The sequence below is a fragment of the Antedon mediterranea genome, chromosome 11 (assembly GCF_964355755.1).
Source record: "Antedon mediterranea chromosome 11, ecAntMedi1.1, whole genome shotgun sequence".
NCBI lineage: Eukaryota > Metazoa > Echinodermata > Crinoidea > Comatulida > Antedonidae > Antedon > Antedon mediterranea.
Genome location: NC_092680.1, coordinates 15,211,950 through 15,229,235, shown reverse-complemented (window position 1 = coordinate 15,229,235; position 17,286 = coordinate 15,211,950). Strand labels below are relative to the sequence as shown.

Here is a 17,286-nt window from a genome sequence, read left to right as displayed (position 1 = left end):
TTTGTTGTGTGTTTTTTTCAAGTTAAAATAGCAAAAACAATCGTTCTTATAGGTTGTAGTAACATGAATACTGTATTTTAGACAATCAGAAGGTTATGATCTGTAAATAGACAAGAACCTCTTAAGGCCAATTTACACAGACGAGTTGTAACAGTAAGCAGAAAACCGCATAGCTTGTCCACCTACAGTCTGTATCTATCCTGAGTGGTGTGTGTGTGTAAATGGTCATAAGGAATAACGTAGATTCTACATTATTATTACTATTACTGCTCATCTGTGTAAATTGGCATTTATGCTCAGTCATTTACCTGGGTAAGTTACTACCGACCAACGTTAGCAGTAACTATGCCATTGAAACCAAGTTACCTTGGTAAATAATTAAGCATGATTGGGCTCAATATATTGGTATGTATTGGTAGTCATAAAAGTGTATCCTTAATTTTGTATTATCTGCCATGCATTATTTTTTCACATTTCAACTATGTCCTGTTTCTGCTGCCAAAAAATAACTGGTTATTATAACTCTGAATAAATTACTCCAATTTCCTGGGAGAAGAAACAGGACAAATTATAAGTAAACGCTTAAATGGCAGCCTAACAATAATGGTTAAAAACATCCAATGGATTCAGTGTTAGAACTGAACGCCAGATATTACTGTGCAACTTTTAGCTGCAATGCAAAATAACGGTCATGTGATTAACAGCCGCTGACCTCGAGTCAACTACACTGCAATAACATTTGAATTAACTAACTGGGCACGTCCATATCCCATAGGTTTCCGTCGACTATCTATATAAAAATTATATTTTAAATTCATTTTGAAATAAACGGACTATTCAGCAGAAACAGGTCTTATTACAAGTCTGCAATTTCACAATTAGCTTTTGTAAAAAATAAAATTTTATTGAGACAGTAATCTAACAAAAAACAACTTTTTACCAGAAAGAAGTCAGTTTATTTCAGAAGGAAACATAAGATTACAATACTGCTAAACTGTAACATGTATACATTATAACAGTAAGATTCTTATCATTAGGGAAGAAGACCATATTGAATACATTGATCTTTGCATAAAGATATTTGAGATTGTAAATACTAGGTATTATGCTATTCTCATCTTAAAAAGATTGTATACCGCAAAAAAATAGTTGTTTGCACCCATCTTTACTTTACCAATGACAGGCCATATAAATATATATGGTATTATATTAAATAGTACCTAGTATACATTAGCAGAACTGCAAAAAAAATATATAATTATGAAACCATCGAGATTACACATGATCACACTTCTTCACAAATTAAACATTGAACACTGATGTTATTGCTTGTTGGCAGCAGACATGACACGTATGACATACAGATAAAGTATTTAAAAAAGTATGGCTGTCCAATATAGATCGATTAAGGATATTCAATTATCAAATACAAAAACTCATTTATTTTAATAAATATTGGAAGTCTAAATTAAATAAAACTTTCAATAATCATTAATTTCAGTGTAAAATTAAATGCATATGTAAAAGACTAAGGAAAGGTTATTAAAGAGTTTAAATTAAAAAAAACAATTACAACAAATTCATTACAGCTTGTTAATTAATAGATGATAAACTTATTCTTCACTATAAATCGGTCCTTTAGTTAAAAATATGTGCTTGATGTATAAATGTTATAAAGAACTCAGGTGACGACCACAGAAAATGAACAAACAAAAGTAAATTCTTATGAGTTGAACTCTGAGCTCAACCGATCATTTATGAAAAATAAATTCATCATCTAAAAAACAACAATATGCTATTATTTATTCTGTAGCTGGAGCCTTTTCTACATTAAATAGTTTGTCAATTTTGACTATACCACTATCAGCAATGATAACTGCTTGCTTTGGTGTAGAGCCATCCACAGCTGTATCCTCTACTTTTCTTACAATATCCTGAAAAAAAAAAATCAAATCAAATTTGAAGGGGTTATTAAATTAAATAAAATGCCAGTCAGAATGCATGTTCTTTGCTTCAGAGGCACGAATTTCATGTGTAATTGGGGATTGCATTTACTGTAGGCCATTTTCAACTTTTGTTTTTACTAAGCATTTTTTTCCTAGTTCTATATCTCTACTATATTGATATTGAATATCGAAACGTGGCAGGCTGAAGGCGCTTGACCTTTGACAAGATCGCCTAAATTTTTAGTTTTTAACTTTACAATACTTAGTGTTGTATATTCTGGTACAGCCGCTCCATGATCTCTTTGCTTTTCTTCCTTATATCTTTACTCTTTTTAAAAGTTTTACTAACGATTTTTATTTTATTTTATTATAGGCTATTTATATTTTTTGCTTTATGTACACGACAACTAACGATCAAATAACAGTTTTTTCACATCGCAACTTATACAACGTAATTTTGAAAACTACAACCATTTTTTTCTATATACATACAACGTACATTTCTATTTTAACAAAAACATTTTTCTAAACTTTCTATTATTTAAAAGTCGAAGATAGCCAGGTCTCGGGTCCATTCTATTGTCGCCACAGATTGATATCTTCATCAGTACTTCTATGAATGGATGATTCGGTGGGAACACGAACGCTAGTTGATCATACCCAGTACCGTTTTGATCGTACGATTAATCGGGAAACCACCTCACGTGCATTAATAATTTGTAGCTTAGCAATGTAAACAATGTAAATCCCATTTGGGAATTTAGAGGGCTATCCCTGGTGGTACCATACAAAATGATTGTTTTTTTTGTTTTGTTTTTATCTGTTTTTATTCTGTATACTTGTATATATTATATTGTTGTTAGAGTCTTTTAAATTTTTACTTTGTACGTTGTTTGCAGAATTTTTCAGCCGTTGGGCTGCCTTCTGTTTGTACTATTTATGTGTTTTTATGAATAAATACCTATATATTCTCATTAAAGATAGCTTACCATTCCTTTGACAACTTTTCCAAATACAACATGTTTTCCATCAAGCCACGTGGTTTTTATAGTAGTGATAAAGAATTGGGAACCATTTGTATTTTTACCAGCATTAGCCATACTAAGCCATCCTGCGCCATAGTGCTTCAGTTTAAAGTTTTCGTCATTAAATCGTTCTCCATAAATACTTTTGCCTGTGCAGAACAATGTTAATTATGTGCATATTAAGAACAACAGAACAGAACATAATAGTATAATGGTTTTTAAGTACACCCAGCTTAAAGCTTAATTCAAGGCCTTCTAGCCAGCACACTTTAACACAGAACCCTCACAAGAGAATTTTGGGTGGTTTATTTGTTCACATCCACCCATAACTTTTTGACACTCATCAAATATTTTGTCACTACTATATCCCTGATGCCGAGTTTTAATTTCACAGTAATATTTTATATTCCGTCATCTAGAGAATGGTGAAATATATTGTTTTTTTTTTTGGGATAGTTCTTCGGGGGAAAATATAGAGAGTGACGTCAGAAATGTTATATTTCAAATGTATAACAATTTTTATCCTTGGATTGGTAGCTAGTCATTACTAATTACTACACCATTTAAATCAAGCACATTAGCATTTTTTTTTTCAGTGAATGAATAGTCTTACCTCCGGTACCATCTCCTCTAGTGAAGTCACCACCTTGGATCATGAAGTCCTTAATAACCCTGTGGAATTTACTGCCTTTGTAGCCTTCTTTACCCTAAACAAGTGTTTAAAATGTAATAAGCTTTATCTACACATTACACTAAGTTCATTGCTTCTTATAGGGATAGATACAGTACATGGTTCCTGTGGTGGAAATATGCACATGATTGACAGCACAAGCTGGGGCTATTATAACTTTCCTATTAGTAGTTCCCAATATGTAAACATTATAGGCTCTACCAGGCTACATTTTCTGCTTTTGCTATGTTTACCAGGGCCATGGCCAGCATCAGGCAGACAAGTTGCTCGCCTTGTCTGAAATTTTCAATTTTCACTACCCACCCCAATTCTCTAGCAGAGATCATCATATTTTATATTAATTATATTTAAAGCATTTTTGCCTCATCCGTTTTTAACCTCTCACTACGGACTTGTTTACATTTCTACATGTTGTTTAATCATGGAGTAAAGAATATTATTATTCTTTACTCCATGGTTTAATACTATAAATGTAGATGCCTGTTATAGCACCCTCTCTTGCTATTATAAAATACAAGTCACCTCTCTTTGTGCCAGTTCTACGAAGTTCTTTACGGTCTTTGGAACTGTTTTTCCAAACAATCCAATCTCCACTCTGCCTTGGAGTTCACCGCCTATTTCTATGTCAAAGAAAACCTGTAAAATAGGAACAATAAAATTGAACATTGAATAGTTTTGTTTTTTAGTGCAATGGTACAAATAATGTCATGAAGTGAACGACTATATTTTCTTTATTTTATGAGGCGAAGCATTTATTATTTGAGGGGAATTTATTTACGAGGAGGGTGTTTATTCAAAGGGAGGGATTGAGTTTATTCAAAGCGGAGGCATTTCTTTGTTCTTTTTAAATCCACTAGGCTAGGATATAGGCCTATGGTAAAGAAGGTTGTTGATATTTCAACCATCAGCCCTATCTGTATGTCATCATGTGTCTATAAAATATAGATCACAAAGAATAGATAGTAGAGAAGAAACAAAGAATCATAAGGTTCATCGTAAATATCGTGCACGATGCATGGTGGGAAGGATTTTGGAGTAAACTTTACAACGCGTACATACAAACAACAAATTGTGACGTTTGCTCCGAAACCCTTCCATCATCCATTGTGGAAGCTATTTGTAATTAAACCTTATTATTCAGTCTCTGCACTCATCTAGTCTAGGCCCTAGTTAGTATAGTATTCGCCTATACTTTAGGCCTAAGCTAGTTAGCCTAAGTTCCCTTGGTCTGAAGTAACTATAGGCCTATATATCTTTTTATTTTTCCTCGAAAAGTGAATAAAAAGGTTTAATTTATTTTTATATATTGGGGACAAAACTCCAACAATACAACATTGGATCAACTGCCGTTTTGGCTCCGGAGTTTTTTTTAGGGTTATTCCATTATTAAAGTGGGGGTGTGTGGTTATGTATATTGTGTGCAGGTACGTCAATAGAAATGACATTGAGAGCCCTCTTCTGTCAGTTGACTGGTTCCCGGTCTACCGCCTTGTGATTGACTTAATCATGATCGAATTCCAACAACTTAAGAATATACTAAATGTTTACATAATTATATAACAATGTAGACCTATCTAACAATGTTTTTATTTTTTTGCAGATAAAAAAGGATCATCAATAAAATAAAATGATAAAAATTCCAGGCATTTAATAATATACGGTTTACTGATAAAATATAATGTACCAATGAAATAAACCTGGTGTTCTGAAACATATTTTAATAACTTTTGCCGGCCTAGCGCCTTTGTATATCTAAATCTATCTGAATAATTAAGTTAGTACAGTATTAACAAATAAAGGGTTAGGGTTATGTATAATAAAATGATAGAAATGAGGCATTATCTAATAATGTTTTTTATAGTTTTAAAATTCAAGTGAAATTTTTATAGCGTTATGTATCCTGTAAATGCTAACCTAAAAACGTTATCTGAATGTTTCTTTTTACGTTATAGAAATGTAATAAAATAACGGTTATTAGCAAACCTAAACATTAACCAAACACTAACGTTAGAAAACCACTATGTGTTTGCTGGACTGCCACAATGGAACAAAAGACCTAGGTATGTTAAACAAAGAAATCACATCAAAGCAGGGTGGAGACGGAATTTTAAGACAAAGGCGTTCTATACAAATGCAAATTTTGTTTAGTTTCTTTATTAAAAGATTTCGATATGGTGCTGTTATATGTAAATATTCTAATACATAGAATAGCAAAATTATCATAATACATAGGATAGCAAAAAATAAACCAAACCAAAATTAAATTGACAATGTATTTTTATTTAGAAATTCATTTCAATAATATAAATATTTTTTATTAAATTACATCATTATTTACTTACAATTAATTAATTACTTAACTTACATTATTATTATTATTATTAAATAACTATTTATTACACTAAAGTTAAGTTACTAAGCTTGTGGGTAAATTTCAGCAATGTGATCAATTATATTTTCAAATCCGACAAGTAAATCTTTGCCAAACTCTTCCCTCCACATAAACTCATCCAAGTATTCACTCAGCCACTCTCTCTTAACCCCCTTCATGGCCTTGAGTTTTGATTTTGCCTTGTTCCAGTACGATTCCACGTTCTGTGTATGTGTTCCATCGATGGGATTCACAAAGTGTCTCGAATGATTAACTGTGCGGTGTTCGGCGATTCCTGGAATAGCAACGACTTGTCTGTAGGCCGCCCACATGTCAGAATGTATGATGGTGCCTGGTCTGGTTTTATCTTCGATGATCGGAAGAAGCGTTGCCGCTGATCTGTCTTCTACAAACTGAAGGTATCCTCGAGCTGGTTTTGTTGTTGTGTCGACTAGACCAAAAACCCACATTTCGCGTTCTGGTGCACGTCCACGTCCATTCTATAAAGAAAAAACAAGAAATAAAACATTATAATGAGGAGGAGGAGGAGGAGACGATCTGGTTGTACCCCGGGAAAGGAGAACAAAAAGTTACTGTAGTTTTTTAGACTATGCATGCTGAGGGAGGATGATTTTTAAAAGGGAGAAGACGAAATAAACATAATAGGGAGAAGACGTACCCCGGGAAAGGAGAACAAAAAGTTACTGTAGTTTTTTAGACTATGCATGCTGAGGGTGGATGATTTTTAAAAGGGAGAAGACGTACCCTGGGAAAGAGAGAAAGAAAGAAAAGAAAATGTAAGGGGTTTTTTCGACTACGTTTATGAGGGTAGAAAATAGTATAAGTGAATCTATACCTTCCTACTGTGACTAAAACAGCTCTCGTCAATCTGCACCACAACACCAGGACCTCCAAGTAAAGTTGGGGTTTGCAGGAGCTTCTGGGAGCAAATGTCTCGCAAGAATCGATACTGCTGGATAACCACCTTCGGTTTAAGGCCAGTGTGCACAATTGCCTGAAAAAAGAGTACAATAAAAACGTAATTGTTATTGAAATGAAATAGACGAATTTAATTTGTTCACTGCGTCAGGATTTTTTTGTGGTAGATGTGTGTCAATTGCAGCATAAACATAATTCAACAAGATAACGTTAAACCAGTAACTTAATTGCAGGCTAATTGGGCAAACAAGACGTTTACTTACATGTTTGACAGACGTTTCTGTTGCCCAGTAGTATACAAGGTTTAACCAATCATCCATAGCTATCTTCTGTCCAGCAAGAAAGGTACCCGTCCTCATAGCAATTGTTCGACGGCAACGATGACAGCGCCAAACCAATCCATCAGAACCTAATATGAATGGAAAACAAATGCAAATAAGTTATAATAAAGACATGAGTATACATTAGATGAGAAAAGGGTCTATCTATAAGTAACTGAATAAATGGTACTTAAAATTACTAAATAATTGCACATAAAATGCAGGTTATAATAAGGACATAAGTATAAATTAGATGAGAAAAGGGTCTATCTATAAGTGACTGAATAAATGGTACTTAAAATTACTAAATAATTGCACATAAAATGCAGGTTATAATAAGGACATAAGTATACATTAGATGAGAAAAGGGTCTATCTATAAGTAACTGAATAAATGGTACTTAAAATTACTAAATAATTTCACATAAAATGCAGGTTATAATAAAGACATAAGTATAAATTAGATGAGAAAAGGGTCTATCTATAAGTGACTGAATAAATGGTACTTAAAATTACTAAATAATTGCACATAAAATGCAGGTTATAATAAGGACATAAGTATACATTAGATGAGAAAAGGGTCTATCTATAAGTAACTGAATAAATAGTACTTAAAATTACTAAATAATTGCACATAAAATGCAGGTTATAATAAAGACATAAGTATACATTAGATGAGAAAAGGGTCTATCTATAAGTAACTGAATAAATGGTACTTAAAATTACTAAATAATTGCACATAAAATGCAGGTTATAATAAGGACATAAGTATAAATTAGATGAGAAAAGGGTCTATCTATAAGTGACTGAATAAATGGTACTTAAAATTACTAAATAATTGCACATAAAATGCAGGTTATAATAAGGACATAAGTATACATTAGATGAGAAAAGGGTCTATCTATAAGTAACTGAATAAATGGTACTTAAAATTACTAAATAATTTCACATAAAATGCAGGTTATAATAAAGACATAAGTATAAATTAGATGAGAAAAGGGTCTATCTATAAGTGACTGAATAAATGGTACTTAAAATTACTAAATAATTGCACATAAAATGCAGGTTATAATAAGGACATAAGTATACATTAGATGAGAAAAGGGTCTATCTATAAGTAACTGAATAAATAGTACTTAAAATTACTAAATAATTGCACATAAAATGCAGGTTATAATAAAGACATAAGTATAAATTAGATGAGAAAAGGGTCTATCTATAAGTGACTGAATAAATGGTACTTAAAATTACTAAATAATTGCACATAAAATGCAAGTTATAATAAGGACATAAGTATACATTAGATGAGAAAAGGGTCTATCTATAAGTGACTGAATAAATGGTACTTAAAATTACTAAATAATTGCACATAAAATGCAGGTTATAATAAGGACATAAGTATACATATAATGGTACAGGTTATAAATATTTAATTATAATAATTAATGATGAGAACACTTACGGTTACGAGTAGACATGTACATTGGTACATTACAGTACGAGCAATCCTTGGCAGTTGGATAAAGACCCCTTCGTTGGAAAAAGTCCAGGTAGTCATCAAATCCATTAAACAAATGTGGTCCTATCTTCGGCAGCATGGTCCTTGGTTTAAATCGCAGTAAAATCAAATCGAGACGCAGTAAAATATCGGAGTTGTATAATATAGTTGAAAGTCTTTCGAAAAATGAGTGATTTGAAGACAACTGAACTTGGTTTATATACATGTGCCATATTTTAGTTTGTATACATAGCTCCATGTCGGCATGAGTGATATTGTTATATGCTTTATTATGTAATATATTTATTGTAAGCTTAACGCATTTTTGCGGCGCGTGGCCGGCCGGCGGCCTGTTTGTGTGTGCGCATGCGGCGCATTTCTCTGATGAACAATGTAATCGGAACATCAATGAGACACCTTTGTGCGGCGATTTTTGTTTCTTAACCTGATTACATATTTTATTAATATTTATTTCTTCCCAACCATTTTTTTTTAAACTCAAAATTTGAAACACTACCGTTTAGCTTTTTCATTCAAATTGAAGATTGAATTTAATGAAATGCTATGTACTGTACTGTTTAACAAATCAACGTAACGGTACAATAGGTTATGATTACTTCAAATCGAAATAGCTAGGTTTTTAACGACTGATTTATCTTTAAAAAACGCCTAAAAATAAAAGAGAGAGAGAGAGAATAGCAATTACGTGTTGTAATAATACAGTAGTAACGGTACAATATATAATACTTTTGGTAAAGGAAATCGAATAGTAGGTTTTTTAAGGACTGAATAAACACAAGTGTGACGTCGTCTGGAATCAGGAATTTTATATTCATAATTACAAGTTGTACTTGGATATCAAACTGTCTATTTGGTCGTCTTGAGCCTCAAGAGAATAGCAACTATGTATGAGCTGTAATGAACAGTACCGGTAAGTACAGTATAAAAATCATATATCGACTAGCATTAAAATTACAAGTGAGAGTCTGTAGTACAGTGAAAAATTTCATTTCAAAATTTTAGCAAAATTGCTAATCAAACTGATTTTTGAGTCGAGAAACATAGTTTTGTATTGTATTTTTTGCTACACAATTTTCGAAATGTGTAGCAATAAGGTTGTTTTGTATAGCTTTTTGCTATGCCACACTGGCGAAATTATTTTTTTTTAATTTATTTTATTTATTTATTCGGTATATAGAAATATATTACAAAACGACAGTCAAGGACTGAAATGAATTTTATTACAAATGACTAAAAATTAGTTAAAATTGCTATAAAAATAGAAACATCTTATTAAAATTAGATATCGTACCATAAAATTAAAAACATACATGAATAAAAAACCTTAAAACATTCACTTATAACATATCTAAAAAAAAGTAGTAGATAAAAAAGACGTTCAAAACAGGTTAAAAAAGATATTATATATAGTGATTTAATACGCAAATAATGTTTCTACATTTTTTTTACTGCAGAGTTTACGTGAATTTCTGTCAGCATTGATCATGTTGTATTCCACCACTAGATTTGCATTTGTAAAGAACGCCTTTGTCTTAAAATTCCGTCTCCACCCTGCTTTGACGTGATTTCTTTGTTTAACATACCTAGGTCTATTGTTCCATTGTGGCAGTCCAGCAATCACATAGTGGTTTTCTAATGTTAGTGTTTGGTTAATGTTTAGGTTCACTAATAACTGTTATTTTATTACATTTCTATAACGTCAAAAGAAACATTCAGATAACGTTTTTAGGTTAGCATTTACAGGATACATAACGCTATAAAAATGGTACTTGAATTTTAAAACTACAAAAATTTGAAAAAAAAATTAATAAAAACATTATTAGATAATGCCTCATTTCTATCATTTTATTATACATAACCCTAACCCTTTATTTGTTAATACTGTACTAACTTAGTTATTTAGATAGATTTAGATACACATAGGCGCTAGGCCGGCAAAAGTTATTAAAATATGTTTCAGAACACCAGGTTTATTTCATTGGTACATTATATTTTATCAGTAAACCGTATATTATTAAATGCCTGGAATTTTTATCATTTTATTTTATTGATGATCCTTTTTTATCTGCAAAAAAATAAAAACATTGTTAGATAGGTCTACATTGTTATATAATTATGTAAACATTTAGTATATTCTTAAGTTGTTGGAATTCGATCATGATTAAGTCAATCACAAGGCGGTAGACCGGGAACCAGTCAACTGACAGAAGAGGGCTCTCAATGTCATTTCTATTGACGTACCTGCACACAATATACATAACCACACACCCCCACTTTAATAATGGAATAACCCTAAAAAAAACTCCGGAGCCAAAACGGCAGTTGATCCACAACATTTATAGCAGCAATACTGTAGAATCTATTTAATTTTTAATATGTTTATAATCAATTCAAAGCAGGTGGCTTATGCTGGTTGGTTAATGCCGCTGCTGCAAACTAGCGGAAGTAACTCAGCAGAGAGGGCATGCACACTGAACTGTGCTGCTGCAGCATAGATAGCAGCAGGCAGAAAGTCATGTTCATGATGTGGCAAAACAGAGCTTAACCTTAACAATAGACAATATACTTACTACATCTGTAACTTTTGGTCCACCAGACGATCCCTTCTTTGACTTATCAGCTGCAGTCGGCAGAAGCAGATATATCAGAGAAGCAAGTAAGATAGACAGAACAAGGATAGCCTTCATGTTTCTTGCTAGAAAGTGCCACATGTAATAAATGGTATCTGGGTCGCGAATAGGTGGTGTACAAACTTATTGTTCTTTCTGGATCGATTGATTGTGTGACAAAGTCAGTGGTTAGTATTGAGGGCGGTATTCAGGAAATGCTGCCACCAAGAGAGTAGAGTTTTCTAAAACTTTATGAAAACCAAAGATATAATCCGGGAGCCCATGAAGATTTTAGATTTTATAGGCATCTATATGCAAATAAGGGTATATCCCGTTAAAAAAAAACACTTACTTAGATAAATCAAATGTAACGAGTTTAACTGAAGAAGAAAAGGGGATATGTGAAGGTATTGTCACACTAAATGAATGTACCAATGCAATTAAAAAAATGAAATTAAATAAAACTCCCGGATGTGATGGCTTGACCGTTGAGTTTTATTTACATTTCTGGGATGACATTAAACACATTGTTTGTGACGCTCTAAATGCATGTTATTTTAACAATGAAATGAGTTCAACACAGAAACGTGGTATTATAAGCCTATTATACAAAAAAAGGTGATAAAAAATTGCTTGAAAACTGGCGTCCTATCACTTTATTAAATACAGACTACACAATTTTAACTCAAATTCTATGTATGAGACTTCATAAAGTAATTGGAAATGTAGTTGACAACGACCAAAAGGGACGATTCGCTGGAGAAAACGTCCGTCTAATTAATGATATTCTGTATTATACAACAGAAGAACAAATCGAAGGAGCTATTCTATCCCTTGATTTTAGAAAAGCCTTTGATTCTGTAAATAGAGATTTTATGTTTAAGGTACTAAAAAAATTTAATTTTGGAGACTCCTTTTTAAAATGGGTAAATACAATTTATAGTGAAACTGAATGTGTTATTGTTAATAATGGTTGGATATCAGAAAGTTTGGAAATGGAATGCGGAATAAGATAGGGTTGCCCATTGTCGGCGTTACTCTTTATTTTAGTAGTAGAAATTATGGCGTGTAATATAAGAAAAGATAAATGCTATAAAGGAATATCTTTACCTAACAATGATAATGGTGAGGAAGTTCGCATTGCGCATCTGGCAGATGACACTGTACTCTTTGTTGGAAATGAAAAAAGTATAGAGATTGGTTTAAACATTGTTAATAAGTTTGGTAAAGTGTCTGGTATGAATTTAAATAATAAAAAAAACAACGCTATATGGATTGGCAAAAATATAAACAAAATTGAAAAACCATGCAGTCTAAATTGGGTTAATGAACCAATTAAGATTTTGGGTATTTATGTGGGATATAATGAGAACAAATGCAGTGAATTAAATTGGAATAGTAAGGTGGCAAACTTAGAAATGCTACTCAATACATGGAAAGGAAGAAACCTAACCTTTTTTGGCAATGTTACCATTTTAAAAAGTTTAGCTTTGTCTAAACTAACATACAATGCATGTATAATTGATGTACCAGATGATGTTATTTTTAAAATAAATAAATTGATATATAACTTTTTATGGAATGGAAAAACTGAAAAAATAAAGAAAAAAACTTTAATCGGTAAAATGATTAAAGGGGGCATATGTATGCCTGATTTCGCATTACACATAAACTCTCTGAAAATGATATGGGCAAGAAAATTACTGTGTAGAAAACACGTAAGATGGAAAATCTTACCACTATTCTATTTTAACAAATTTGGAACCAAACAACTAATTTTAAGTATGTCAAATATCAATTTTAAAAATAACATGGGCTTAGATGATATATCATCTTTTTATTATAATGTTCTAAAGTGTTGTTGAATTTAATAATATGAATACTGAAGGTACAATTAACAAGTATGAAGAAGTGATAAAGCAAAACCTATGGGGTAATAATTTTATTAAATATAGAAACAAACCACTATTCTTTAAGAACTGGATAGATGCAGGTTTTAATCAAATTGGAGATATAATTATTTTCAATCGTCTAATGAAACCTATAGAAATAATTAAACAACTTCGTACTAAGAAAAACTGGATAGCTGAATATGTTTCTTTAACTAGAGCTATTCCAAAAGAGTGGTTAAGTATAATTAAACATAATATGCCAAATATGAACCAATATATGAATGTGAATCTAGAATACAATATCAACAATATAATTAAGATGACAACAAAAGATGTTTATTCTAACTTTGTTAATAATGTTTTTATTCCTCCGAAAAGCATACTTAAATGGAATAACATATTTAATGAAGATATCAAATTGGTGTGATGTCTGGAAAAGAAAAGTGAAAAACGAAAAAATTAAGAAATTTGCCCAATTGAATTATAGATTACTAAATAGAATTGTACCTACAAATCTAAAACTGTATAACTGGAAACTGAAAAATAATAACATATGTAACAATTGTGGAGTCATTGAAGACGAAAAACATATGTTTTATTATTGTAGACGTAATCAAATACAGTACTGTGGAAAAAAATGACAATATATTTAAAAAGCTAGATAACGGCAGTAGCTCGTTCAAAGAACTCCTGTTAGGAAGTAAATGTCAATTTAAAAAATCAATTGTATTCAATAGCTGTGTACGTAATATACATAATTAAAATTAAAACTGAACTTCAAAAACCTGTATGCCGGAATCCTTGGATTCAGTTTAAATATATTATAAAAGATATGAATACACTAGGCATGTTGTAACTTATAAGTGGCATCCATATTTGTATTTTAAAATGTACAGTATTATATCATGTACAAAATGAAGTGTAGGTTTTTAAGGTTTGTGTATGCATATAATCAAAACACTATATGTATAAAGGTTAAAAGAGTAAAAATAAGAAAATAACGAAAAAAGTAGAAAACGGAAATTTAATGTATGAAAATTAAATGTCAACGAAATATGTATGAAATATTGAATGAATAAAGGTGGTGGTTAATCACAAAAGAGAAAAAAAAACTCTTTCTTATACTCAACCAGCAGAGTGGCGCAGCGGAAGCGTGCTGGGCTCATAACCCACAGGTCCGAGGATCGAAACCTCGCTCTGCTAAGTTTTGCTTTTAATTCACACGTATATTTCGAATTTTCCATAAATTATTCCTCTTTAACTCTTTCTTATACTCAACCAGCAGAGTGGCGCAGCGGAAGCGTGCTGGGCCCATAACCCAGAGGTCCGAGGATCGAAACCTCGCTCTCCTAATGTGTGTTTTTAATTCACACGTATTTCGAATTTTCCATAAATTATTCCACTTTAACTCTTTCTAATACTCAACCAGCAGAGTGGCGCAGCGGAAGCGTGCTGGGCCCATAACCCAGAGGTCCGAGGATCGAAACCTCGCTCTCCTAATTTGTGTTTCTAATTCACACGTGTTTCGAATTTTCCATGAATTATTTCTCTTTAACTCTTTGGAATACTCATCCAGCAGAGTGGCGCAGCGGAAGCGTGCTGGGCCCATAACCCAGAGGTCCGAGGATCGAAACCTCGCTCTGCTAATTAGTGTTTTTAATTCACACGTATTTCGAATTTTCCATAAATTATTTCTCTTTAACTCTTTCTAATACTCAACCAGCAGAGTGGCGCAGCGGAAGCGTGCTGGGCTCATAACCCACAGGTCCGAGGATCGAAAACTCGCTCTGCTAATTTGTGTTTTTAATTCACACGTATTTCGCATTTTCAATAAATTATTTCTCTTTAACTCTTTCTAATACTCATCCAGCAGAGTGGCGCAGCGGAAGCGTGATGGGCCCATAACCCAGAGGTCCGAGGATCGAAACCTCGCTCTCCTAATTTGTGTTTTTAATTCACACGTATTTCGAATTTTCCATAAATTATTCCACTTTAACTCTTTCTAATACTCAACCAGCAGAGTGGCGCAGCGGAAGCGTGCTGGGCCCATAACCCAGAGGTCCGAGGATCGAAACCTCGCTCTCCTAATTTGTGTTTTTAATTCACACGTGTTTCGAATTTTCCATAAATTATTTCTCTTTAACTCTTTGGAATACTCATCCAGCAGAGTGGCGCAGCGGAAGCGTGCTGGGCCCATAACCCAGAGGTCCGAGGATCGAAACCTCGCTCTGCTAATTTGTGTTTTTAATTCACACGTATTTCGAATTTTCCATAAATTATTTCTCTTTAACTCTTTCTAATACTCAACCAGCAGAGTGGCGCAGCGGAAGCGTGCTGGGCTCATAACCCACAGGTCCGAGGATCGAGAACTCGCTCTGCTAATTTGTGTTTTTAATTCACACGTATTTCGCATTTTCAAAAAATTATTTCTCTTTAACTCTTTCTAATACTCATCCAGCAGAGTGGCGCAGCGGAAGCGTGCTGGGCCCATAACCCAGAGGTCCGAGGATCGAAACCTCGCTCTCCTAATTTGTGTTTTTAATTCACACGTATTTCGAATTTTTCATAAATTATTCCACTTTAACTCTTTCTAATACTCAACCAGCAGAGTGGCGCAGCGGAAGCGTGCTGGGCCCATAACCCAGAAGTCCGAGGATCGAAACCTCGCTCTGCTAAGTTTTGCTTTTAATTCACATGTATATTTCGAATTTTCCATAAATTATTCCTCTTTAACTCTTTCTTATACTCAACCAGCAGAGTGGCGCAGCGGAAGCGTACTGGGCCCATAACCCAGAAGTCCGAGGATCGAAACCTCGCTCTGCTAATTTGTGTTTTTAATTCACACGTATTTCGAATTTTCCATAAATTATTTGTCGTTAACTCTTTCTAATACTCAACCAGCAGAGTGGCGCAGTGGAAGCGTGCTGGGCCCATAACCGAGAGGTCCGAGGACCGAAACCTCGCTCTCCTAATTTGTGTTTTTAATTCACACGTATTTCGAAATTCAATAAATTATTTCTCTTTAACTCTTTGGAATACTCAACCAGCAGAGTGGCGCAGCGGAAGCGTACTGGACCCATAACCAAGAGGTCCGAGGATCGAAACCTCGCTCTGCTAATTTGTGTTTTTAATTCACGTGTTTTTAATTCACACGTATTTCGAATTTTCCATAAATTATTTCTCTTTAACTCTTTCTTATAATACTCAACCAGCAGAGTGGCGCAGCGGAAACGTGCTGGGCCCATAACCCAGAGGTCCGAGGATCGAAACCTCGCTCTCTGCTAATTTGTGTTTTTAATTCACACGTATTTCGAATTTTCCATAAATTATTTCTCTTTAACTCTTTCTAATACTCAACCAGCAGAGTGGCGCAGCGGAAGCGTGCTGGGCCCATAACCCAGAGGTCCGAGGATCGAAACCTCGCTCTGCTAATTTGTGTTTTTAATTCACACGTATTTCGAATTTTCAATAAATTATTTCTCTTTAACTCTTTCTAATACTCAACCAGCAGAGTGGCGCAGCGGAAGCGTGCTGGGCCCATGACCCAGAGGTCCAAGGATCGAAACCTCGCTCTGCTAATTTGTGTTTTTAATTCACACGTATTTCGAATTTTCCATAAATTATTTCTCTTTAACTCTTTCTAATACTCAACCAGCAGAGTGGCGCAGCGGAAGCGTGCTGGGCCCATAACCCAGAGGTCCGAGGATCGAAACCTCGCTCTGCTAATTTGTGTTTATAATTCACACATACTTCGAATTTTCCATAAATTATTTCTCTTTAACTCTTTCTTATACTCATCCAGCAGAGTGGCGCAGCGGAAGCGTGCTGGGCCAATAACCCAGAGGTCCGAGGATCGAAACCTCGCTCTGCTAATTTGTGTTTTTAATTCACGTGTTTTTAATTCACACGTATTTCGAATTTTCCATAAATTATTTCTCTTTAACTCTTTCTTATAATACTCAACCAGCAGAGTGA

The 17,286-nt window shown here is 33.4% G+C and overlaps 2 protein-coding genes and 1 non-coding gene across 3 annotated transcripts; 1 reads left to right on the top strand and 2 right to left on the bottom strand.

Moving 5' to 3' along the window:
• Nucleotides 1-46: 46 nt before the first annotated feature.
• On the bottom strand, nucleotides 47-11,587 carry LOC140062940 (peptidyl-prolyl cis-trans isomerase 5-like). Its single transcript, XM_072109332.1, has 5 exons — nucleotides 11,381-11,587; nucleotides 4,185-4,298; nucleotides 3,585-3,678; nucleotides 2,936-3,120; nucleotides 47-1,934 (listed from the first exon to the last, which is right to left on the bottom strand). The coding sequence occupies exons 1-5, from the start codon at nucleotides 11,519-11,521 to the stop codon at nucleotides 1,803-1,805; spliced, it is 666 nt and encodes a 221-aa protein (XP_071965433.1). The 5' UTR covers nucleotides 11,522-11,587; the 3' UTR covers nucleotides 47-1,802.
• LOC140062990 (uncharacterized) lies at nucleotides 6,069-8,889 on the bottom strand. The gene is made up of 4 exons (XM_072109418.1): nucleotides 8,754-8,889; nucleotides 7,236-7,381; nucleotides 6,890-7,048; nucleotides 6,069-6,533 (listed from the first exon to the last, which is right to left on the bottom strand). The coding sequence occupies exons 1-4, from the start codon at nucleotides 8,887-8,889 to the stop codon at nucleotides 6,078-6,080; spliced, it is 897 nt and encodes a 298-aa protein (XP_071965519.1). The 3' UTR covers nucleotides 6,069-6,077.
• Nucleotides 11,588-17,111: 5,524 nt separating the features above from the next.
• Nucleotides 17,112-17,183, top strand: Trnai-aau (transfer RNA isoleucine (anticodon AAU)). The gene has a single exon. It is a non-coding gene; the product is annotated as a tRNA-Ile (tRNA).
• The last annotated feature ends 103 nt before the right edge of the window (nucleotides 17,184-17,286 follow it).

What these genes read in the sequence shown, in the direction of transcription:
- LOC140062940 (XM_072109332.1), bottom strand. Translation starts at nt 11,521, where the DNA reads ATGTGGCACTTTCTAGCAAGAAACATGAAGGCTATCCTTGTTCTGTCT. An exon ending in TAGAACTGGCACAAAGAGAG is followed by an intron (nt 3,679 to 4,184) that starts GTGACTTGTATT and finishes ACACTTGTTTAG; the next exon opens with GGTAAAGAAGGCTACAAAGG. An exon ending in GAAAAGTTGTCAAAGGAATG is followed by an intron (nt 1,935 to 2,935) that starts GTAAGCTATCTT and finishes TTTTTTTTTCAG; the next exon opens with GATATTGTAAGAAAAGTAGA.
- LOC140062990 (XM_072109418.1), bottom strand. Translation starts at nt 8,889, where the DNA reads ATGCTGCCGAAGATAGGACCACATTTGTTTAATGGATTTGATGACTAC. An exon ending in GTACATGTCTACTCGTAACC is followed by an intron (nt 7,382 to 8,753) that starts GTAAGTGTTCTC and finishes CATTCATATTAG; the next exon opens with GTTCTGATGGATTGGTTTGG. An exon ending in CAGAAACGTCTGTCAAACAT is followed by an intron (nt 7,049 to 7,235) that starts GTAAGTAAACGT and finishes CTCTTTTTTCAG; the next exon opens with GCAATTGTGCACACTGGCCT.